Here is a 26031-nt window from a genome sequence, read left to right as displayed (position 1 = left end):
ATGATTTTCCCTACATATTGTTACTGACTCATCTCCTCAATGGATTTTTTAATTTAAATTTACTTTTGATGACTTTTGCTATTTATCCCATTAATTTCTGAATACATCTCACTTCCCTCCCTTGCACAATAAACTCTCCTTTTTTATAAAGATTAAAGAGGAAAAACAAAGATGACATTTCAGCAAAGGCAACACATCAACTTTATCTAATATCCCATACCCTTAGTCTCCCTCTTCTGAAATTAAAGGGAAGAAAAGAGGGTTCTCTTAACTGTTCCCTTGGGACAAACTTGGTCATTCTAATTAGATAGTATTTGGTTTCATGTTATTCTTTCTGTTTAGATTGTTGCAGTCATATTTATTTTTTTCCTAGTATTGTTTCATTTGCTATTCATGTGTTCATGTAAATCTTCCAAATATTCTCTGAATTCCCACTGATTTTTTAAAAAATCATAGACTTCACCTTGGGTTCTCTCGCTAGGGTCTTCAATAGATTAGGATTTTCCACTGGTAAATCAGTCTATTTCAGATATATCCCCCTTTTTGTTATATCCCAGATTGCCAGCAATAAGTTAAAAAAGTACTTCAATAGCACCAAATGCCTTATACCCTTTATGGGCTCTGTTGTCAGGTTATCACAAAGTTATCTCTGCCCAGTGATCTTCAGATTTTAGAGAAAAAGAGAAGTTCCTTTTCTAAAAGAGCTTTGGGAGTTTCTGAAGCACATTGATGATGAAAATAATACTTTTTCTCTTCCCAAATCACACTCTTAGTAAATGTTTGTAAAGAATACTGAATTCTTTGGGGGATTGGAAGGGAAGCTGATATATCAATATGTGACTTATCACAACTGTAATTACTGGAAATAACAATTTCCTTTGTGAAGAAATATATACTATCAAAATATGGTCCTTAGGGTTGACTTGAAGTGCCATTAACCTCTCTTCCAACTCTTACATGACTCCTCCTGACCCTCCCCAAATCCTGGCCTTGGGAGTAGAAAGAGACGTCTAGCTATACTATGTGACCAAACACTATGTTCGTTCTTCTGTAGCTTATAGATAATGGGTGTGATCAAATGTGTCTGGGGTTTACTGACTCTACTGCTTAACATTAGTGAAGTTGTATAGGGTACCAACTTCTTTTTTTCTTCTTGAATATGAAACAGTGTTCAAGGACAAGGTGGTTTGTACCAGCAGATCTGACCAGCTAGATTTTCTTGGATCTTATTGTGGTATGAATGTCATGAATCAGTACAAAAATAATTTATGGAATAGCCTAGGTCATGTCCTTATTTTGTTTCTATTAGGCACTAAAATGATGCAGTGGATAGAGTGTGGGACTTAGAGTCAGGAAGAATTGAGTTTGAATACTGCCTTAGATACTTAGTAGCTGTATGATCTGGGAAAGTCTATTAACCAGTCTGTGCCTCAGTTTCCTCATCTGTAAAATGAGGATAATAATAACACCTACCTCACGGGGTTGTTATGAGGATCAAATGAATTAAACTTTGAAAGCGCTTTGCAAACCTTAAAGTGGTATGTAAATGCTGTTATTTATTATTAGATAGATAGATATTTTAAATTTAATAATTTATAACTAAGAAAACTCTTTTTGAGTATGAGCTACATAACTCATCTTTAAATCTAAAGGCCATCATCACATGACATGTTGAGTCTTTTTTGGACTTCATTCAAGGGAACCTAATTAAGGAGTTATCTTTCACCCAAAGATAGACCCTGAACAGGGACATAGCACTGGCTCTGGAAGTCATAGAACCTGGATTCAGATCTTTCCTCTGACATTTACTACCTGTATGGCCTTGGGCAAGTGACTTAATCAACCTATAATTTAGTTTTCTCATCTTTAAAATGAAAGTGTCAAACAATAAGTCCTTTGAGGTATCTCCCATTTCTAGATCTCTGACTCCTAAGACATTATTATTAGGTGGCTCCATTGTATTAGATTCTATTGTGTGAACAACTCTCTTCTTCACAGCAAACTTTTTTTTCCCCAACATTGCCAACACCATGAAATTAGACAAATTTCTGATTACTAATAATAACATTTTAGTAAGATTCCATTCCCTTTCAAAGCTGCTTACAAAGAGTTTACATGATGTGGAAATTCTTGCAATTTTGAGAAATACTGCAAGTAGTTTTGCTCATCTCACTAACCTGACTCCAAACTCCAATTTTGAAGTTGTGCCCAGATTTTTTTTTTAGTATTGCCCTTAGCCCAAGAGGCAGAGTTAATGCCAGCTTGTGAACTTTGTCATATGCAGAATAAATTGTATTCAGTCAGACTGGTACTCCTTTCTTAGTTTAACAGATAGATCTATTATTACAATCTCCTGATTAGTTAACTTATATTCCTTTGCTACTTAATCTGTTCCCTTGTTCTTTATTTTTAACTTTTGATGTTCATGCAGGATGGAGAAGAAATTAATGCAAGGCAGGAGAATTAAAACCTTAAGGAAAAATGTCATTATGTCAAATAAAAATCAGTTTCCTGAACTCAAGAAACATCATAGGTTTTATATATATCAAATACATTATGGTGATTTTCAATTCTTGGAGAGAGCTCTCTTTTCCTTAAGACCATATTAAAAATTCTAAAATGGTCTTTTTTGCAGTTGGGTAATCTACACACTCCCATTGGCTTCTTGGTTGAAATTTAAGGTCTCCCTCTAGGGAGTGCCAAGGTAATTCCCTAACATAAGGTCAATATCTTTACCAGCTGCACAAACACCAGGTATTCTGGAAAGGGGATTATGGTCATTCTGGAGGCCAAAGACAGAGGGGGAAAAGGTTCATTTAGCTCATTTAGTAAAATGTGCTAGTAATTGCTGTTTCAGGGGTGTAGAAAAAAGAAGTAAAATGAAGGTCAGTTTGTCACGAATTCCATAACTGGTTAAAAAAGGGAAAGACAATGAACACTGTTCATTATTACCATAGTTTCCACTTTGGTTCTGTACATTTTTGAGAATCTCATGTTATTTGCATTATTTTTTTAAATCAAAATGATAGATGAAACAGGTTGAAGGATAAAGAGAGAATCTTCAACCTGTCTTACCACTCCTCAATAGTCCTTGCTCAGTCACCTTTATTTCATACCCACTAACTACGTATGTTTCCCTAGGCCCTCTTCTTCAACTATGATCTCTATGTATATAATTCACAGATGTATACATCTAGCTGCAATTTCTCCTCTGAATCTTGGTCTTACATTACTGGTAGCCTATTGGTCATTTTAAACTAGATATACTGGAGATATCTCAAACTCAACATACTCCAAAAGATCTCATTATGTTTACCTCCAAACCCATCCCTTTCCCAAATTTCCTTATTTCTGTAAAAGGCATCTCATCATTCTTCCAGTTTCCCGGATTCATTACTTTGGCATCAAACTTGACCTCTAACTCTTACTCACCCTACATGTCGAATCAGTTGCCAAATCTCACCATTGCTGCAATATTTCTCGAATTTGACCCCTTTTTCTTACTTAGATAGCAATAACCCCTTTTCAGACTCTTTTTATCTCTTGCCTAGATTATTGCAATGGCCTCCTAATTGGCCTTTCTACCTCAAGTGTCTCCCCATTTCAATATGTTCTCCACAGAGACACTGAAGTGATTTTCCTTAAGCCCAGTTATGACCATTTTACTCCCCTTTTCAATAAACTCCAGCAGCTCCTAAATGTCTCTGGGTAAAATATAAATTCATTTGTTTGTATTTTAAAGTCCTTTATGACATGACTCCAACCTATCTTTCTGGCCTGATTGTACACTACTTCCCCTCCCATACTTTATAATCTAGCCAAACTGACCTTCCTTCTCTATGTTCCTCACACATGGCAGAGAGAGCTATATCCTTCATCTCCATGTAGTGGCTATTTCTTGCTTATCTCTCCAACCTTGTAGAGTCCTTCTTTTTCTTCAAGACATAGCTCAAATGTCACCTTCGTGAAACTTTCCTTTTTCTCCTCAACTGCTAGTACCCTCTCACTCTAATTACCTTGTATTTAATGTCCTTATAGTAATTTTATATTTTCTTTATAAAAGGGTTATGTGTAAAACTATATATGTGTATACACATGTTGTCTCCATGATAGAATGTTAGTCCCCTAAAAGTAGAGATAATTTCATTTTTTTTGTATTTATATCTTAAATGGATCATCTCATAAAATAGGCAACTAATAAATGTTTGCTTATTGAGTAATACAATCTGTTCTTTGGTTGAAATTTGTATCAAGTCAGAAATGTGTGCTTTGTGATTGTCCATGACATAGGAAATAATAGTACTAGACATTTCTATTGATAGCACTTTAATGTTTTCAAAGTACTTCACAAACTGTATCTCATTTGAGCCTTAGCATGGTTCTATGAGACAGAAACTTCAGATATGCTATTTTAGACATAAGGAAATTAAAGCTCAGCGGGTGTTCATGGTCACAGATGATAATATGTATTGCAGGTGAAAATTGAACTCAGTTCTTCTTAGCTCAAAGCCTACGGCTCTTTCTATGCTACATCCAATCATTGTGGCCTTTAGGGGCTTAAGTGAGCCAGACACAAGTTGTTATAGTGCTAGGTCAAACCCTAAAACCTGCATTTCAAAGGGCAGAAGAGCTGTTATTGGTTTGACCTCTAGGGGCAGCATCTTTCAGTAGTGAGAGGGCATGCTCTTAAAGTCTTGAAAACAAAGTGAAGTGTCGTTCAATAGGCCCTGAAACTCTTAGCTCACTGATACAACAGAGCTGAAAAAATGAGGCCAAAGAAAGTTTCCAAAGCCCTGAAAGATGTTATAGTCTGGCCCTTTTATGATTAAGTGATCTTTTCAGCTTTTAATGGGAAAAATAAATCATTGTTAAAAGATAATCTTGTCATGAAGAAGCCAAAAAGGTATCATATCAATGGTCTGCCTTCAAAAAAAAAAAACCCTCAAAAAAAAAAGCCACCCTGTAGAATAGGATAAAGCAAATAACATGGTTTGTTTTGTTGCTGTTGCTGTTGGTGGCTAGAGTGAAGTCAGCTTAAGGAAATACCTTACTTTAAAAAATAATAAGAGGGCAGAATAAATTCACTTAATAGAAAAATGAATGAACTTGATACAGGGGTTGTTTTATTAAAAAAAAAGGACTGTAGGTTCAAAAATCCCTCTCTAGATCTTTCCCTGCTTCATCAAATTGCTTATTTCATGATGAAACTGCCAATTCTTCACATCCTTTCTTAGTTTTCCCTTCTTTTATTCAATTTCTGATGCTGCAGATAATAACAGCAAAGAGACAGCTACTAAAGTGAATGCTTTGCTTTGCTCTAAGGTCCAATCCTTAGAAATACAGTTTAGGTACAGTTGATAACACAAAATAGGGTCTCTGATAGTTGATTTGCACGGGTGAGTGCAAGTTCTCAGTGTGATCAAAACAAGTGATGCCATCTATTTAAGCCAATAGTCAATTTTTTACTTCTATTCTAATGGGATTTGGGCAAACAAAGATATCCAAACTATGCAACTAAAAAACCTGAAAGAATGACACTTTCCTTCTCTGTTTAAACATATACATGTACACACAATCAATTTTTTCCATGGGTATACAGAGGATGGGAGGTATATATTGTATTCCTCCTGGTTATTGAGTGTATCACAAAGTCTTCCTTTATACTCTATGATTACATGAAGAAAATTGCCCGAATTCCTAATAAGATCTATTCCTCATCTATTCTGGGGATATACAGATGGGTGGAGGAATCTTCTTTTTTTTTTTTTTTTTTTTTTTTTAGTGTAACCCACTAAACATACTCTGAAGGGAGACAGATAGCATAGTGGAAACAATTCTGGTTTTGGAGTCAGAGAGCTGGGGATCAAATCCCAGCTTTTGCACTTAAAGCTGTGTGACCTTGAGCAAATCACTTAAATTTTCTAGGTCTCAATTTCTTAATGTGTAAAATGAAGGATTTGAACTAGCTTTATTTTATTTATTTATTTATTTACTTATTTTTGCTAGGCAATGGTGTTAAGTGACTTGCCTAGGGTCACATAGCTAGTAAGTGTCAAATGTCTGAGGCTGCATTTGAACTCAGGTCTTACTTACTCTAAGGCCAGAGCTCTGTCCACTGTGCCACCTAGCTGCCCCATTCCTTCTACTTCTAATTCTGTAATCTCATGAAAGATTCCCCAGTGACACCTTTAAGGTGTGTCCATTTACTTAGGGCTTGGGCCCTTGTACTTGACAGGAAGGATATGGATTGGTATTGGATATGTGATTTCATCAGTAGGGGGAACTCTCAGGGCAGGTAACTTCCTCTACCAATGTAAGTACCAATTTTTCTTTTTTCAACTTTATTTTATTAGTTGCCTACTAGACTGCTATTTAATTTATGCAGGTCACATAGTATATATGTGTCAGAGGTGGATCTGGAATCCAGGGTCTTCTTTGCTTAGAGATTAGTTCGATAGCCACTAACCCAGGATACCTCTTTTCTTTCTAAAAAGTCTACAAGCAACTTTTGTTTTTTTCCTTAAGGGTTAACAAAGATAACCTAAATAGTTTGTTTGCTATCCAGTGGTTTCCAACTCTTTGTGATCCCCTTTGGTGCTTTCTTGGCAATGATACTTAAGTGGTTTGCCATTTCTTTCTCCAGTTCATTTTACAGATGAAGAAACCAAGGCAAACAGATTTGCCTAGGGTAACATGGTTAGTAAGTGTCCAAGACCAAATTTGAACTCAGTAAGATGAATCTTCCTGATTCCAGGCCCAATATGCTATCCACTATGCCACCTGGCTGACGTGTCTAAACAGTACCTTGTTAATAACATTGTGATACTTTGATATTAATGGAGTGCTTTTCTGACATTAGCAAGCTGAGTCAGGTAGTACAAGCATTATTCGCCTCATTTTAACCTCTAACCTCATGAGGTTAACTTGTGCTAAACTGGTAAATGTTAGAGCTGGGTTTTCAATCCAGGCTACCTGATTTCAAACTTAACCTTCTTTCCATTATACTCCATTGCTTCTAACCTTATGGCTATTTATCTTCTTTAGAACCTTAAAACAGTCTACCCTTCGCAGAAGGAAGGGGATTGTATGGACTTTATCTGATTTTTTTTTTAAAAAAAAGATTCTAAAGCCAGAAGCAAATTACTTGTAGGAAATGTCCTGAAAAATAAGGGGGTAGAATGAGTTTGTAGATTAATACAAAATTAGTAGGATCTTTAAAGTCCCATTGTCAGAAGTCTTTAAACAGTGACCCAGGATCTTATATGCTAAAGCCTATGCTTTCTGAGAATGTGCATGAAAATGTGATGATGAAATCATACAACATTCTTTAGCATTAATATAAGATCTCAGATCTGTGATACTCTGAGATCTAGGTTTATGTACCCCATTTTATTGGAGAAAACCAACACATTGCTAAAAGATGGCACAAGCAGAATGAAACTAAGAGCTCTCACCCAATTCACCTAGAAGGTTCATGCTTTGTTCACTGTTGAACCAAGAGATGAAAATTCAGAAAGCTGTTTTTTCTAAGAATTCAATGCAATTCATCAACCATTTATTAAGTGCTCATTATAAGCAAGATCTTATGTTATTTGCTGGAGATAAAAAATATGAAATAGTTCCTGCTCTCAAAGAGCATATATCTTATTGGAAAATTTTAAGATGTTTCTGTGGTATCAATGTGGCATTAAACCCTAAACAAAGATAAAAGTTTCTGGCATCAATTGCTGAACAGTTTTGTTGTTTGCATGCTACCAGGGCAATATTATTTACCATCACCAACAAGCAGAATGTAACTAGTCTATTAGTAAAAAAAAAAAAAAGAGTAGATGGTATGTATATGACATATATTAAATGCAGATTTTTCTCATTTTGTAAGCACTCAAATATTTACTGTTACTGGGGTGAATTTTTTAAGAGATGTATATTTGGCTTATATAATAAAAATCTAATTTAATTGAAATAGAGATCTGGATGCATTAATCAAAATATCCAGTTCCCAATGATATTTTTTTTTTTATTTAGAGAACAATGAAACAAGTTAAATGTGGACCGATGGGTGTATTTAAAATTACTGAGGGTTATAACAGTGAAGAAGATGAAAGAAAATTATGATTCAAAATAGAATGAATCTTATTCGTCTCAACATATAGCCAAATCCCAATTATCCTGGTTAATAGCTAGAGTTGAAAATAAGTTTTAATGTTAAAACAAAACATAATCATGCAAATTTCATTTCTGAATAATTATGATATTAATAATTAACACTATTAATTGGTATAGTATGTTATGCTTTTCAAAGCACTTTCACATGGTTTGTCATTTCATCTCCTTAGGACCCTCTCAGTCCCAACACACCCACCCACACACCCATACATGCATGCATGCATATACACACACAGAACCATATGCTTAGACAATGCAACATTTTCTGTGCCCAGCCTTGACTGCCCTCCTGATTTGGTTCTGCTGTCAGTAGACTAGGACCCAGATGGGTGACATAAGGGAGGAGGTTACAGGTCTTCTGTAAGTGATTCATTAAAAAGATAATCTGATCACTGATAATTGAGAATTGGCTGTGTATGCTCTCCTTTGACCATCTAATCCAAAGTCATTTTTATAAAAATTTGGACTTAGTTGAGAGTGTCAAAAGTCCTAATGTAGGATCATTTGTATTCCGTGTGTTTTATTCTGACAGTGATATAAACCAGATAGTTTACTGACAATTCGGTGCTACCAGATACCAACTAAGGCCTTCTGTCCAGCTTTACATTGTCAAATCTCATGAAAACACGAGGAATTACAAAGCCTTAGAGGATGGTGAAGTTTAGCTTACAAAAGACAAGATGGACAGATTTCATATTTTCATTGCAGATGATTTTTTTTTTGCCTTTTCATACTGCTGAGCATATTTTTTAAGGCAGGAAATGCAACTAGTGTTTGTTTCTAGTGCTGCTTCTGTTTTCAGATTTCTTTTCTGTAGGAAAAATGTGTTGCCCAGCTGTCTAGAATCCCAATCAGGACATACTTCCAGCACAAAATACATTGCAGGAATGATTTCAGCTAATTGAAAAGGAAACAAAAATGAAGCTGGGCCCAGTTCATGCTTTTTTTTCCCCTCAGAAAATACTCTTACCAAATTGGGCCAATATGAATAAAGTTAGTGACAGCCATAGAACTTAAACCTTTTAGGGACTTTAGAAATCATTTAGCTCAAAAGGTTAAGTGACTTGTATAAATCTATACTGATAGTAAGCAGCAGTTCTAGGATTCAAAGCCAATTCTTTTAAAGGAAGACCCAGCCCTTTCTATTCAACTTTGACACTTCTCCCTCACAAGGCTGCTTCTCCAGGTTGGAGAGCAACTTGTTAAAGACAAAAGATATGAATGTAAAGGAATGCTACTATGCTAGAAAAAATAATAAAAGAGAAGATTTCAGGGAATTCTGGGAACACTTGGATGAACAGATGCAGAGTGAAGTAAGCAGAATCAGGAGAACCATATGCACATTGTAGAGGAAAATAACTTTGAAAGACTTAATTCTGACTAATGCATTAACTAGCTCTAACTGCAGAAGGCTCTCCTCATCCTGAAAGACAGCTGATAGACTTAGGGTGCAGAATTAAATGTGTGTGTGTGTGTGTGTGTGTGTGTGTCCAATGTGGGAATTTATTTTGCTAGAATATGCCATGTTTGTTATAAGGGTCCTTCTCCCCTCCACTGCACATGAGGAGAGGAGGGAGAGAGAACATAGATTTTTGTTAATTCAGAAACTTAAATTTAATGTTAAAAAAAGACAAAGGCTCACAAAGGTTAATAAATACTCAATGTTGACATGTTATGTTGTTTAAAGGCTACCAAATGCTAAGAAGCATGTTTTAATTTAAAGGGTAGATCCAAGAAAACTCTAGAGTTTTCTCTATGGAGGAACTCCAGAGTCAAGTGGAAGTCTCCTAAACCTCAGACTTTTCTCCTCCCACTCCTCTCTCGCTCTTCCAACCCTCCAAACCCCAACCCACACACACCCACCCACCCACCCACATTTATACACACCTACCCACAACCACACACACCCCTAGGTATGTACTACATAGATATTACTTGTCTCTGGTGCTTAGGTTTAGACTCATCATAGCCTTTGTCCATCCCAAAGACATGTCAGACAACACTAGCTTCTCCTTCTAATACTAAATTTAATAGAATACACCAGAGAACTCTGACAATCTTCTTATCAGTAAATACATTCAGTGACTAACCAACTCCTTTTGGGGACAACAACACAAAGAGGTAAGTCAAGAACAACGACGACGAATACGTAGCGTGTTTAAAGACGAAACAGCAGTTTTCCTAGAACTCCATTGCTTTGCAATTTCTTTAAGATTCCACATCTCAGCTTATGAATAGACCTTATCCATTATATGCCCAGTGACGATGATCTCTCATTTATATACCTTGCCTGGTTTTCTCTGTCCATCTACGATGTTTACAACAATTACCCAACTGGAATGTTATCTTCTTCCACTGATTATTTTCCTCCAGTATTCCCATAATCAATAGAATCATCACCAAGTGTGGCCAGTATCTAAAAGACCATTATTCTGTTTTGCTCCATCAAGGTTTTAGTGTCTAGGCTGCTGAATATCCTTGGGAGGGAGAGTGGGAAGGGGAAAAAAAGGAGGTCCAGAATTTTTGGCCAAGTTTATTGTGAATTTCTAATAGATTTCTAGATGGGTTATATTCCAGATCTGAAAGCAGTATGTATGAGTGTTTTATGATCAGAATACTTTTAGGTATATTTATGTTTCCTTATTACTGCCAATAGACAATCATAGAAAAGTTATCAACTTCTTGATTTCTGATGAGTAGAAACAGAGTTTAAAAAAGACAGAAATACAAAACAGAAAATTCCATAAGTTTGATGAAAATGAAAAGATATTTTAAAAAATTAATTCTAATTTCAAGATGTTTAAGTCTCCTTGGTTTTCTCCATATTTCCAAGTTTTATGATCCTATTCCTTATCTTTCTGAACTCTTACATACGCTTCCAATGTATATTTCATTATTCTTTTTTTAAAATATAGTCCTTTTCTCTCTTATTTCTCCTCCTCCCAGTTTGTCTTACTCTGTTCATTATCCTTTTTATTTTGTCACCACCAGTTGATCTGTACTTTTCTATCTATCATCCATTTTTAGCTCTCTATTACCCTCCCCACCCCCACAAACTGCCCATTATGCTTTCCCTTTCTGGTTAATTATTCTATGTACTTCTTTAACTTTTCTCTTTCTTTCCCTTCAACTCATCAACTTATATCCACTGCCTATAGCAGAGTCTGAAATATTGTTAGTGATGGAAGAGCACTAAAAAAATGACTGAGGGGAAGGAATCACTTACCTTGATTGACAATAAATCGTAGCTTCTGTATTGTTGCCAGATTGCCACTAACTCGATATATTCCATCAACATCCAGACCTGGAAACAGAGGTGCATATTTCATATGGGCTTATGAAAGCACTTGCTATAAGAAGTGAGTGACAGAAAAACAACAATGAAAAAATGTATCTGAATGAATGTGAGGGGAAATGATACAGTGAATCTCTATCAAATGTCTTCTTCCTTTCAGAAGAAAAATAATAAAATCTGGCATTTTAGCTCTGCCTGCAATAATAGCAAAATATAAACATATGTAAAACCAAAGGAAGCTAATCCTAATTTTATCATTTTTCAGAGTTATTTTAGGCATTTCATCATTAATTAATCTGAATGTTTAATAGATGTTTGGGATGGTAGTAGACAGTATGGAGTTACAATGAACATGCTAACCATAACTCTTCCTTGGAAGAAGCCTGGAATTCAGTCAGGGATTTACAATCAAAACAGGGCTGCCAGGCATATGCGTGTTACGCCCTCTTGTGGAAAGCCAAAATAACCCAAGGGTTTAGTTCTATACCAAAGACAGCAAGAGCAGATACTGGTGTAGGTATTTGAAGACACAAACTGGAAGTCCTATTCCGGATATTTAATATGATGATCTAGGGTGTTAAAAGCACTTAATGTTCCTATGCACAATGATCATTTAAAAAATCCCCTTTCCCCCAAAAATAAGCTCACCAAGAAGGTGGATGTTGGTTTTACATGACTCGAGAATTGATTCCTGGTAATTGAAAACCAAGTGAATTTCACGCGGCGGTATACTTGATAAATTAAAATTTTCGTGTATATAATCACCATGGTATTAGGCCTAAGTAATCAAAGAGACTGAGGAACGAGGGAGGAAATCCACACTCAAACACTAATGTTATCCCTTATAGCATGTGTGACACAAATAACAGAGTTCAGATTTCATAGCAGTAGTCTCTTAGTGGTGCCTGCTCTCCCAACTACAAGCAATTCAGAATTCAGGCTTGACAAAGCCTTTCTGTGCCGTGAAATATTATCTAGAATGACATCAATATTTCCATATTCCTACGTGTTTATTATTTGGCACATTTCCTTGATTTATAGATTATTACTTGCAAACCATTTTGGTATCAGGCTAAGGAGGGTATTTGGTTATATCATCACTGTTTCTACGACATAACTTAGCAGAAACATCTCATAGAATTTCTAAAGCACAGATTTCCACTTCGGGTATATGCTGCAGCTAAAGTTCTACTTGGGGTAATGTTAAGGAACAACTATTAATGAAGTCAGCTAGGTGGCATACTGCATAGAGCACTGGGCCTAAAGACAGGAAGACCTGAGTTCAAATCTGGCCTCAGACACTTACTAGCCGGGCAAGTCACTTAATCCTGTTAGCGTCAGTTCTCTCATTTGTAAAATGCACCGGAGAAGGAAATGGCAAGCCACTCCAGTATCTTTGCTAAGTAAACACCAAATGTCATCACAAAGAGTCAGATATGACAGAGAAAAGACTGAACAATAAAAAATTAGTGAAGTCATATGGTACGTATGTATGTAACTCTGCATGTGGTCCTAGTACATAGACTTTTCATATATTATTATAAGGTAGTCTCTGTATGTTCCTTAGAATAGCAATTTTGTGAAGATATTGACTGAGGCTATAGGCTAGGAAATGAAAGGAGTATATAATTTGCTCGTACTCATTGGGAAATACAAGCAATATTTATTATTGATATTATTGATAGGTAGTAATGACTAATATACTAAGGTGCTACCAATGTAAACAAACATGTATTATGAGTTGCTTATAGATGTACAAATACGATTCCACTCAAAATTTGCTAGTAATTATTTCAGATGAAAGTAGAAATTTGGTCTTTATTTTATCACATTTTCCCCCAAACTTTGACTCATTGATTTATATTGTGACTATAAAGTAATAAGATAATTTCTTGTATGGTTCAAAAGTTGGGTCAGAAAACAAGAGTTACAAAGAAGAGTTCCTTGTATGTTTGAATATTGATCCTATTAATTATTTATCTACTTTTAATTTGAATAAACAAGCACTTATAAGGTCCTATATAAGAAACTGTGTTAGGTGTTAGGGATACAAAGACAAAAGTGAAAAGAGTTCCTGTTCTTAGAGAGTTTATATTCTAGAAAGAGGAATCACCATGTTGTTATTTTATTGTTCATCCATTTCCAAAGAGGACCAGTGACATTACAGGGGATGTCTTGACTTGTGCATGAATTGAATTTAAGTGAGACAGAATTGCACAAAGTTTTAGTCTTACTCTCTCTTCCAGAGCCATCAGAGTCTGGTGGCAAGACACAAGTCAAGACAAATGGTGATGGCCCAGGAGGCAGTGGACGACCTTGGTATCTTTAATGTCTGATCAAACTCTAAGGACTCCACAATGCCTGTTTCAGCTGTCTTCATGGCCATTGGAACAAATCGTTCTCATCTGCCCACTCCACAGGGTGAGGGGAGGGGGAAACCTTCACATGCTTGGGATAGATATCCCCCTAATTCACCAAAGAGTTTTAGGCCTGTTGGTTGCCATAGCAGAGAACAGTTATCAAATTTATCCATTATCCTGGTTTTCTTTCAGTGCAAAGAAATCTGATTTTTTTTTAGTAAATATATTGATTTCAGTTCAATTACTAAATATATATTATGTGCAAGGCACTCTGTCAGTACCAAGGGCAGGGGGCAGTGGGTAAACAGCAATGTAAAATAAATTAGAGGCATATTTCTAAATGAAACTACATAAGAATTTTGGCAAGTTTGCATTTTTTCATCATGTAGCAAAGTATAATCAACACCTTTATATAAAGCAAGAAAAAAATACTAATTTTGATTCAATAAGCATTATATGCCCATAATGTAAAAGGTACTGTCTTAGCCATAGGCAATATAAAAAGACAAATGAAAAGGTCTTTATCCTGAAGAAGCTTACTTTTTCCTAGACATATATTCCATAAACATAGATTTACAAAGTCAACACAAAGTATGAGCTGAGCCTTGAAGTAATTCTGAGATTCCAAGAAGAGGAGATGAAGAGAGAGAACATCCTAGATATGGGAGACAACTGTACAAACTCATTAAAGTAGTAGATTTGTCATGCAGGGAGAATAGCCTGGAATTTGCCTGCAATTCTGCTGGGGTGGGGTGGGAAGAGGAATGTGAAATCACTCTGGAAGTATAGGTTGGAGACAGATTGGGAAGGGCTTCCAGTGTCAAAGAGAAGAGACATTGTATTGGAACCTAGAGGCAACAGGAAGCCACTGAAGCTTCTTGAGTAGGGTAATAACATGGTAAACTTTTTATTTTTAGAATTACAGTTTGACAGCAGAGTTGTGGATGGGTTTGAGAGGGGAAAACTTGGGGGCAGGAAAATTCCTTCAGAGATTTTGCAATAATTAAGGCAAGAAAAATGAAGGCCTGAAGTAGGATGGTAGTCATATGGATGGAGAAAAGAGAATGAATATAAGCAAGAATGTGGAAGTGGAATAAGGAAATCTTCACAACTGATTGGAGATGGGGAAGGGAGAGAGAGAGAGTGAAGAGTTGAGTATAACTCTAAGGTTGCAAGCTCAGAGAACTGAAAGGATGATAGCCATGATGGATATATGGAAATTAGGAGGAAGGATGAGTTTTAGGGTGGAAATAATGAGTTCTGTTTTGTTGAATACAACAAACCTGTGGGATATCCAGGTGGAGATTTACTAAGAGGCTGTTGGTAATATGGGACTAAAGCTTAGCAAAAAAGATAATGACTGCATAGGTAGATTTGGGGACCATCTCAATGGAGATAATAATTTCAACAGAGATAATAATTTAACTTATGGGAACTGATGAGATATCTGAGAAAGAATGTAGAGAAAGAAGAGAGCCCAGGATAAAGCCTTGTGGGACATTCACACGTAAGTGACATGGATGATTATCCAGCAAAGAAGAATGAGGAGAGTCAGATAGTTAAGAGTAGAAACAGAAAGAAGCAGTGTCATGAAAAATTAAGAAGGAGAAAGATTAGTTTCCAGGGTGAGGTGGTCACCAGCACCAAAAGCTACAGAAAAATAAGTAATGGTGAGAAGAGAAGGGGAAAAAAGTCATTGGATTTAGCTATTAAGATATTGTTGGTAACTTTATAGATTATTTCAGTTGAACGGTGGGTTAAGAATCTATATTTCAATGAGTATAAAAGTGAGCAAGTAGATTGAGGAACTGGAACTATGAGTGTAAATTTTTTTTTCTAATTATATCATTAAAAGAAAAAGAGATGAAGAATTTAAGGATTATACAGTGAAATGAAAGGTTTTTATTGCTTTTGTTGTTTAAGGAGATCTGGGTATGTTGAATGGATTAGGAAAGGAGTCAGTAAATAAAGAGTGATTGAAGATTAGACACAGAGTCATAGATAGAGACAGAAAGAGAAGATATGATTAAAATGACAAATTCTCAGAGGAGATATGGATGTTATATCATGGGCACATTTAGAAGGGTAAGGAGACACCTTTTAAAAACTAGAACAAAGGAAAAGGATAAAGAGGGATGACATTGATAGGATTCAAAATAGTATTAACTCTTAGAACTGAAGTAGAGGTAGAAAGATAATTAATAATTTTCTAATTGTTTATCTCTTTTGCAGGAAGTTGTATATAGTCTTTAGTCATAATGCACACCTATACTAGGTGTACACATAGTCACATCCATACTCATACGCTAGCTTTCTTTACTAAATACAAACATGCTTTGAGGTTACAATCTTACTCCAGACTCTCTTCCCAGCTCTGTTACACACTGTTCCCATACACAAACTTTATGTTCTTACTCCAGCCTCTCTTCCCAGCTCTGTTACACACTGTTCCCATACACAAACTTTATGTTCTAGCCACACTACCCCACTTGCTGTTCACACACATTTTATCTTATGCCTCTGTGCCCAAGCTGTATCCCATGTATGGGATAGACTCCCTCCTGACTTCAGTTTTTTGGAACCTCTAGCACTCTTCAATATTTAGATCAAATACCATCTCCTTCAGGAGGCTTCTCTTGTTTCTCATAATTGCTGGGGACCCTTCCCCCACAACTGCTTTATATTTTTTTCACGTATTCTGTATTTTCTTATTTGTGGATATTCGGTATTTCCATATATTATTGCTCCACTTCTCCCATCTGTAGTAGAATATAAACTCTGTGAGGGCAGGCATTATATCTCACTTTCGGATTTTTATCCCCAACATATAGCACAGTACCTGGTATATAGGTGCTTAATAAAGCTTGTTGATTTATTGATCCATTTGTCTTTTGCACTCTTATTCACTGATTAGCAAGAATAATGTTTTTAAAGACCAAGAATCAAAGTTTGGACTGGGGTAGTGATGAGTGAATTACAAATGAATTTTTCTTTAAAACTACATTCTAGTATTGGCCTAAACTAGTAGGAAGTAGAGTAAACATCCACAACATATCTCTAATGTTTCAGCACTACAATGGTAGGGAGAATGGGAACCTATAGAAGCCACATTTGAGCTCCATTTTTCAGGGAAATCCATGTTCCTTTGGAACTGGTTCATATTTCAAGATAGAAGTTCCCAGTGTAGGTCTAGTCAACTGGACTGGGATTTGGGTGTGTAGGGCAGAAGCACCATATGATTAACAGACATCCAAATGACCCCCATATGTCCCAGCATTTTGCCGATTGGCTATATTAGTTCATTGCCCTGTGGGTGTTCCAACTGAATCCAATCCAATAAACATTTATTAAGCACCCCTAAATGCATGACACTATGTTAAACATTAGAGCTATAATAGCAAAAAATAAAACTATTTCTGCCCCTAAGAAACTTAAATTCTCCTCCACAGTAAGGTGTACCATATATAGATAAATAGACTAATTTAAGGAGATAAAAAACACCAATATTTTGGAGAAAGGAAAGTCTAGAAAGGTTTCACAAGGAACATGACAGTTAACTGAGACTTATAGGAAATTAATGATCCCAAGAGGTGGGACAATTTCTTAAATGCCATCCAAAAGCATGAAAGTGGGAGATGGAATGTTGAGCTTGGACAATGGCCAATACATCAGTTTGGAAAGTGCAAAGGGGAGTAATAGAAGATCAATCTGCAAAGGTAGGTTGTCGCCAGTTCACTGAGGGCTTCATAGTCAATGTCAGGATGAGGAGTTTTTATTTGATCAGTGAGGGAAGGGGGAGCTGCTAAAGAGTGTTGAAGAGGAGAGTGATTTGATCTGGTCTGTGTCTTAGATTTTTTAGAGAGGAACTGATGCAGGTCTTTCATTCTTTTATATCACTGTACAAAAATGTGAGAGGACACTACTTTGTGAGGTTAGAGAATTAATAGCTCCCACCAAAATTACCTCAGGTGTAATTCTATTCACCTGTTTTTTTAAAAAAAGTCATCATTCTTTTTTGCCTGATTTGGTCACATAAGCAATATTAATTTTACGAATGAAACTTAAATTCTCTGCTTTTTATTTCTTCCTTGAGTTTGCCTTCTACTTCGTCATACCAAGGGTCTTCAACAATGTGAAGCAGAAAACATTGTTATATTTTAGGAACACCCTCTTTGGCTTTAAGAGGGGTATCACAAGAAAGTTCATCTAAGAGAAATTTTCAAAAAAAAAAGGATCCGTAATCAAGAATGTTTGGCACCATGCCATGGATTGGATAGACACCATATGAGCAACTGGAAATTACTATACTGTTGAAGCAACGTAACCTTATCCTAAATTAATAATCTGACTTTCTCTTTGAGTAAAAGGGGGAGATGGAGACACTGTGGGTAATTCTGAACTGTGCAGCTCTTGTGGTTGTAGAACACAATCACACTAAGAAAGATTGCTGAGTGGTTTCAGATCGAAACCAGAAAGTAAGGAGTAAAGCAAAAACACATTTGATTCAGTTTATATATCTAACTTGACACAATTCCCAAACCTTTTGGGTTCAAGAATCTCAGCACCACTTATCTTATACCTGATAACAGTCTCTGACATTAGTATCTCTAGTCCTAAATGTCTTGGGTCCTCTTGGTATCATACTCTTTAAATTATCTAAATCAGGTGAAGATGACAACCCACATATTAAAATAGAGAGCATTACATCTCACAAAATGATCTGGAATATATCAGTGAATAGCAACTGTTGTAAATTTATATAGGTCCAGTCTTGAGGTTTGATTAGTGTTCCCTTGGATGGCATACAACATGGCCAACCCCAAAATGCTGAGAATATTACACCAATTACAGTGCTCACGTGCCATCCACTTTCAGCTCCAAGAACTTTGAAAGTCAAGCCAAACCAAACCAATGTAAATTGGTGGATTTGGACATCCTTTTCATGACCACATTATCCTAGCTGGATTTGAGACTACTTATTTTGGAAATATAATTAGACCAAGTATTATTTTAAAATGAGCAATGTCTTCAAGGCTCCATGTTGTGCTTCTGTGAAGTTTGGAGAAAATCACTTTGAGAGGCACCTCTTTCAGGAAAACAACATGATTGCAAATGCTATCAGGGTTTCTGCCGGGTAGGCTAAAAATACCTCAGAACATGATGAAACTCAGGCATTTCAAGTTTCCTATTTGATGAAGAGGAGAAGGAGAGAGAGACAGAGAGAGACAGAGACACAGAGAGAGCAGAGAGACACAGAGACAGAGACAGACACACAAAGACAGAGACACAGAAACAGAAAGACAGAGAGAGACACAGAGACAGGCACACACCTATGCAGACAGAGAGAGAGCCAGAGAGAGAGATGGGAAAATAACAACTACTACACTCATTATAATGACGTTTGTTTTTCATCAGAAGCTAGCCATTTTGTGCTTCAAAACAGGCTTTATCACTGACAGAAAACACTGGGTTTTGCTCTTGTGGATTAAAAAAAATTAATAATTTTACTCCCTTTCTTCTGAAGGTTAGAATAGGATGGACACACAATTAGGAATTATTAGACCAAATGGTGGTCTAAGCTCAGTGGAAAGAATGCAGCTGTCATGAATAATTCCCACCATAAATTTTAGAAACTTTCCAAAAAGAAATCTAAGAGACAAGGACTGTATCCAGAGTTGACTAGTTTATTTGCCAAAATAGTTGTTTTTTTTTTAAACCATGCAGATGAGCTTGTTAAAAATAGTCCCCAATTGTGGATTAGGTAGCATTCCTTGGTTGCATTGATAATAGGTGAACTTTGAAAGATATGGATCAGGGGTCTGGTTGAGAGCACCCGGAAAGGCCCTATTTGTTCCTGTGACATGAAACAAAATTTACCAGAACCTCTTGAGTCTGCAAATGTGGGCTGAGAATTTTGCAACGAGTCCCTCTCCTGAGATTTATGGTGATTCCTAATTCCTCAGAGGACTGCTACCGCAACAGCCATTCTCCCAATTCTTTGGCCTTTTGGCTTTTACCCCGGCCAGAACTAGTGAGGACAGGAACACCCACAGACTAGTCCCAAAGAAGCTGTTGCACATTCTTTTCATAGTCTTTCACAAAGTCCCATTCCAGTTCAGAGCTAAATATGAAGTGAATGGTATTCGGTATTCAGACCTATTCCCCACTCCAAATTGACATTACTGTTTCCAAGCTATCATTGCCAACTTATCTGTTCACACACTTTAAATCCTAAGGCTTGGAGTGTAGGATATCATTAAAAAAACAGTTTCTAATTTGACTTCTCTCCCCATTCTCCTGGTATTTATGCTCTGTTTCTGCATGCCTATTCTATTTTAGTTATTGCACGTCTGATAATTTCCTATGAGATGGCTATTCTTCAAGAATAATCACTATGGGAAATGGGTGAGGCATAGAGCCACATGGATTGTTTGTAAGGATAATTATTTTACTGTATGTGACAATGTGATAGAATCCAAACTGAGACAGACTTTTCTTATATTGTTGTTGTTGTTTCCTTTTTCCTTATTAAAAAAAGTTCACAGTCTTTTTTTTTGTTTCTTTCTAGGCCTATGATTTCATTGGTGTAGCCTTAGGAAACCCCTGGTATAGAAATGCCCTTTACTCCTGTAAATCATAATAATGGAGAGAATTCCTGGGGACAGTGGTTGGTTAAGTGAATTGTCCAAAGCCACACATCCAGAATATGCCAGAGAAAAGAATTGAATCTACTTGTTTCGGACTCCAATTCACAGACAGCTAGGGAGAAAATCTTTGAGAGTTGAGGTGGTCAAAAAGTTCATCACTCTGGTTAACTTGGTGATGAATGACCCTTTCTGACCTTATCTTAGTCTTTACAGGTTGTAGGATTTTTAAAACTCTTGCTCTACTAGCAAAATGTCTAAGAACTCAGTCACCAAGATGCCGCATTGAAAAGAGGGTGGGTCTGGAGTCAGAGCACCTGGGTGAAAATCATACTTTTGACCCCTACTAACTTGGGCAAATCATTTAACCACCATGGACCTTAGTTTCCTCATCTGTAAAATTGGGGGGTTTGCTATAGATGACCTCTGACATCCTTATAGCTCTAGATCCATGATCCTGTGACCACTAATTCATAAGGATATATCAGAGCAGGAATTAAGTGGAAGGGATTTTGGTTATGGATGAGATAAATGCAAAAGGAAGTCTGACAGAACTACTTAGACTGGGAGCTATGGCTGTCAGAGATATGCTGACAATGCCTTGTTACTTGTCTTTGCCTGAAGACCTTATGTAAGATGGAATACATTATCTCAGAAGGCAGTCCATTCTCATTTTTAGGAAGCATTATTATTATTGTTATTGTTAGCTAGCATTTATGTAGTGCTTTAAGATTTTCAAAGTGCTTTACATATTTTATCTAATTTGATCCTCACAACAGTGCTGGGTGACTAAGTGCTATATATGGGGGGGACAACATGACATGTTTAGCTTGCAAAACAGACAACAGTGCAGATTATAGAATACATGAAGGGAAGTACTATGAAACAATGCTAGAAAGGTGAGTTTCAGTCAGATTGTAGAAAGGCTGAAATCCCCAGCAAAGGATATATTATTTTATATTTGGGGCAATAGGGTGCCACTGAAGATTACAGGAGGGGAGCAATTTCGTCAGTCCATTAACTTAAGAAGACCATTTTGTCAGCTTTGTGGAGGATTGATTGGAGAAGGCAAGGAAATGGGAAGAATAAGTAAGGATTAGGAGAAAAAATAAGAGATAATGAAGGCCTATACTTGTGGTGGCAGTGTGATTAGAATAGGGAGGTGATTGTTTTGCACCTAGTGAGTTTAAGATACCAATGGGAAATCCAGGTGTAGTAAAGACAACACGATGCAGTGAATAAGAAACTGGTCTTACAGGCAAGAAGACATGAGTTCAAATCCTACCTCAGACATACTAGTTATGTGATCCAAGGCAAGTCAGTTAACCATTCTGTTTCTCACTTTCCTCATTTATAAATGAGTAGGCTAGACTCAGTGGCCTCTTCTTCCCTTTAATCTACGATCGATCTTATGTCCAATAAGAAGTTGGTGATTCTGGAGCAGAGCTCTGTCTCTAAATTCTTGCCAAACTGGCCTCTTTATTATTCCTTCAATTTTGTATTCCATCTGTCTCCATGTGTCTGAACTGGATATCCCCCATGACTTAAATGTGTTCTTGTCTCATTTCAACCTCTTTGAATTCTTAACTTCCTTGCTTGAAGGACTAACTCAGGTGCCATCAGCCATATAAAGCCTTTCCTTCCCCCTTCAGCTAGGTCTTTCTTTAATTATCTTGCATTTGTTAACTTATCTGCTTATATGTTGCATCCCCTCAGTAGAATGTGAGGGTAGGTGATGTACTGGTTTTCATTTTTTATTTTTGTACTTTCAGCACCCCACACAATGTCCTTGCATGTTACAGGCATGTGGTATTTTTACTGAATCCTTCTTCAGGTCCAATTTCAGTGCTTCCAGCCACATTCTTTCCAAATTAGAGAGATATCTCCAGGTCAATGTAGTCAAAATCTGGGAAGAGTCTTCCAATAAGGGTGCTGTATCATGGATACATTCATCATTTGTAAGTACTATTTGTGGTTTCTACACGAGATTTTTTTTTTAATAAATCCTAGTGTCATGATCGATTTTTATTTTTATTTTCATTTTTTTAGTAGCAGCATGGAACTTCTTACTCTCATTCAGCTTATGGTATATAATACAACTTCCAATTAAATGCAATTTCCACTAGAATACCTTGATTGCTTAATTCCACCAGGGACAATAATGAATCTTCAGAAGTGAGAAGAACGAGGGGCAGCTAGGTGGTACAGTGGATAGAGCACTGGCCCTGGTCAGGAGGACCTGAGTTCAAATCCGGTCTCAGACCAGACACTTGACACTTACTAGCTGAGTGACCCTGGACAAGTCACTTAACCTCACAAATTGCCTTGCAACTTGCCTCGCAGAGAGAGAGAGAGAGAGAGAGAGAGAACTGGCAGACAGTATAAAAGGTGACAAGGGACAATTTCAAAATGATCCATGTAATATAACTCTAATAATAGTTAACATCTGTGTAGTACTATAAGGTTTGTAGAACAATTTACATATATTGCCTTATTTGACACTCAGCAAATATGGGTCATAGGTATTATTATTGTTCCCATTTTACAGTATTAACTATGAGGTTCAAAAGTGTTTTCATTACTCTGTCAACACAGTAGAGCCAATATTATTATTTTTATTTAAAGGGAATGGGAGAAATGGCCAACGAAGCCAGTCTATGTGAGTGCAGGAAGTGTGCTCACTTGATGCAACCCCTTCCTGGCCTTAAGCACAAATGTTGTTTCCCATCTACTTACCATGTGAAGAAGAGTAGCTTATTGATTGGCAGCTAAGCTAGAAATAGGCATGCATTTCAAAAAGAACTAACCAGCTAAAACAAACTTTTCTCTTTCTTACCTGGTTGGGGATAGAGTAAAAAGGATGAACTATTTTGAGCTTCTGGGTTGGGGCGGGGCTTTGGGCCCTTTCTTATTTGAAGTTGGCATAAGTCCAAGAGGGTACATGGAGCCAGATGTTACTTTTATTGTATCCATACTTTCCTGCTTCTAAATGGAGTACTGGAGATGGCCACTCCCTTGTAAGCTTTGAAAGGTCAGAAGAGTGAGTACTAGAAATCAAAGAGCTGGGGTGCAGGCTGGGTGGGTGAGGCAAGAAGTGGAGTCCCTAAACAATAATCTGTCTGACCCAGCCCACTTTTATCAGATACATCCATTGCTTATGACTTATTTGGAAGTGAATTTAGTAGGACAAATGCTTTGAACCAAATGCTTTAAGTATGAGCCCACTATTCCCAGGAACTGAAGGGATATGTGGAAGAATGTGTTCCTCACCCCTCAGCCTCATTTGGAGGAAAATGCTTTGTAACTTCTGTTAATGTTATTTCCTTACAGTGAATATTGCTTTTAAAAAGCTCGTTTATATTAATTGGTTGAATGAAACTAGAGTGCAAATTGCTAGTGGTTGGTGTTGAGGAGAATACACCAGAATGTGGGATCTTGCTCGTGGTATTAGGGAGACAATCCCAATTCCTCCATGATGCCTACAACCCTGAGAGGGAAATGTTGCCTAGTTTGGGTGCACAATTGTTTCGTGAGAGTAGAAGTTGAGACAACAATCATGAGATATTATAGGATGTACTCTCCTTTTACAGATGAGTAAGAAGTCAAGGGTTAGGAAGGTTAAATCAATTGTCTAGTCATCATTAGAGCCAAAATTCTATCACAGATCCCTTCTGATTCCAACAACCTTTGGATTGACTGTACAGCACTGTCTCTGAGATGCTACTCTGATCACTTCAGTACTAAGAGCTTTGGCTGAGATTAAGGGGCCAACAGAGCTCTCAGAGCTTTCATATTCATGTTGAATGTCCAAGTGTAGACTCAGTGCTTGGGTTGACCCTTCAATGAATCAGATTTCCTGATAGAGCACCACACATTATTTACCATTTTCTGAGGTCTTCTGGAACAAGGATGACTTCTAGCTTACTGGTATATGGGACATAGATTGTATCTTTTTTGATGAACCATCTCTTATGTTTGACATCTTTTCAAGCCCATATTTTTTAATGCATTAAACTCTACTGACCTCTTTCTTTTCTTAAAGGACTTCTGAACTAAGGGCAAGTAGTTATAACTCTCAGAGGATTGCTACTGAATAGAATAGTTAAGTTAGACTATTAATTTAGTAGCCTATAGATTCTGTAACTGGAAAAATGCTACTAAAAGGTTTTCATATTTTCTAGATCAGTCAGTTGTACAAAATCACTCAACTAAATCATCTCAGAAGAGTTTTGAAAATGTTGATTATCAATAAATTGTTATGGGAGAATTAAAATATCTAAGGAATAGCCTCACAGAAATGGAAGAAATTCTAACTGGAAGCAGTTTAAGTTCAAGGTGTTGGTTAATCTCCTATCACTTGCTAAGGATCTTTTAGATTTGATTTCTATTGTTTGGTTATGCTGTGACAATACGCGTATAAATAAGCCATTCTTTTTGTATTATTTCTTACTCAGACTGTTGTTTGAAAATAAAAAGAAAAAAAGGATAAACACTAATTTGATCTACTGCCATTATCTGCTCAGTTATAAGTGAACATACCAGAAAAAAACACTGGGTCTGGAAAATTTGAATTGTATAGGATGGTCACAATAGATAACGCTCCATGTTCTATTCTTCCTTCTAGTAGAAGGTTTGGGTGACAGTCTGCTTAATCTGCTCATGTCCCAGTGTTCTGGGCATTTTGACAAGGTTTTATTCAGCAGCAATTTCATAGGGTGAAAGGATAGAGAAAATAATTGCCATAACAAAGAAAGAGAGAACTTCAGAGTCATCAAAGTCATATATTTATAAAGTGCTTTGAAAACCTTAAAGTGCTAGCTGTTATTATTATCATTATTGTTACTATTATTATAAAATGCTTACAGTTCTTGACCCCAATTTTAATGGCAGTTAATATGCAGTCTATAGAATTGTTATCATCTTAACCTTTTCCCTTCACTCCAGCTTTTAAAGAGCTAAACAAAGTGACCTCATTGTTTTCCATTGGATTTTTTTTTTAAACACTGCCTGGGATGATTGAGATTCAGGAATGTGGGAAAATGGATTCCCAAACCACGTCCATCCCCTTTAATTCTGAACTGTAATTTTTGGCTTGCCTTGAATCACAGTCATCACATTTCAGTCTGAATCTCTCTGTAAAGTGATCTTTCTTAAACATTTCTCTCACTCATCATGGGATCAGAAACAAAGCCATTCTAGTCTTTCAGCGAAACACTTACAAATGGCTTTTACGGAGAAGTTGTAAGAGCTAAATTTCCTTTAAAACTGTTTGAAAAGGGAACATTTTCAGTGCCTGGTTGTCCTTCTTGAGATTCTTGTCATCTGTATGCCATGAGCTGCAGCTATTTTAATCTGTTTTTGTTTGCAATCCATTTGGTGTCCACCCAAGAAAATGCAGGTGATTCTAATTAACTTACTGCTGAAGATGTGGAAAAATCTCAATTGTGTTGTAGAAAATTATACACTTAAAACCTTTCCTCTATTATTTATAACATCTTATTAATGAAAATGATTACATGAATATATTTACCACCTGATTCATCTCTGTTCACTTTTTAAAATCAAT

At 36.5% G+C, this 26031-nt stretch overlaps 1 protein-coding gene across 7 annotated transcripts in view; it reads right to left on the bottom strand.

The window, feature by feature from the left end:
* Nucleotides 1–26031, bottom strand: part of ARHGAP15 (Rho GTPase activating protein 15) — an 826255-nt gene that overhangs the window by 238391 nt on the left and 561833 nt on the right. For all 7 annotated transcript variants that reach the window (XM_020984726.2, XM_020984729.2, XM_020984730.2 and 4 more), the window contains one exon: nt 11393–11470. In XM_020984726.2, coding sequence (XP_020840385.1) covers nt 11393–11470 — 78 coding nt within the window. The remainder of the gene's footprint in view (nt 1–11392; nt 11471–26031) is intronic.

This window comes from Phascolarctos cinereus, unplaced genomic scaffold, assembly GCF_003287225.1.
Source record: "Phascolarctos cinereus isolate Bilbo 61053 unplaced genomic scaffold, phaCin_HiC Scaffold_726;HRSCAF=1367, whole genome shotgun sequence".
Lineage (NCBI taxonomy): Eukaryota > Metazoa > Chordata > Mammalia > Diprotodontia > Phascolarctidae > Phascolarctos > Phascolarctos cinereus.
This window is presented reverse-complemented; position numbering and strand designations above follow the sequence as displayed.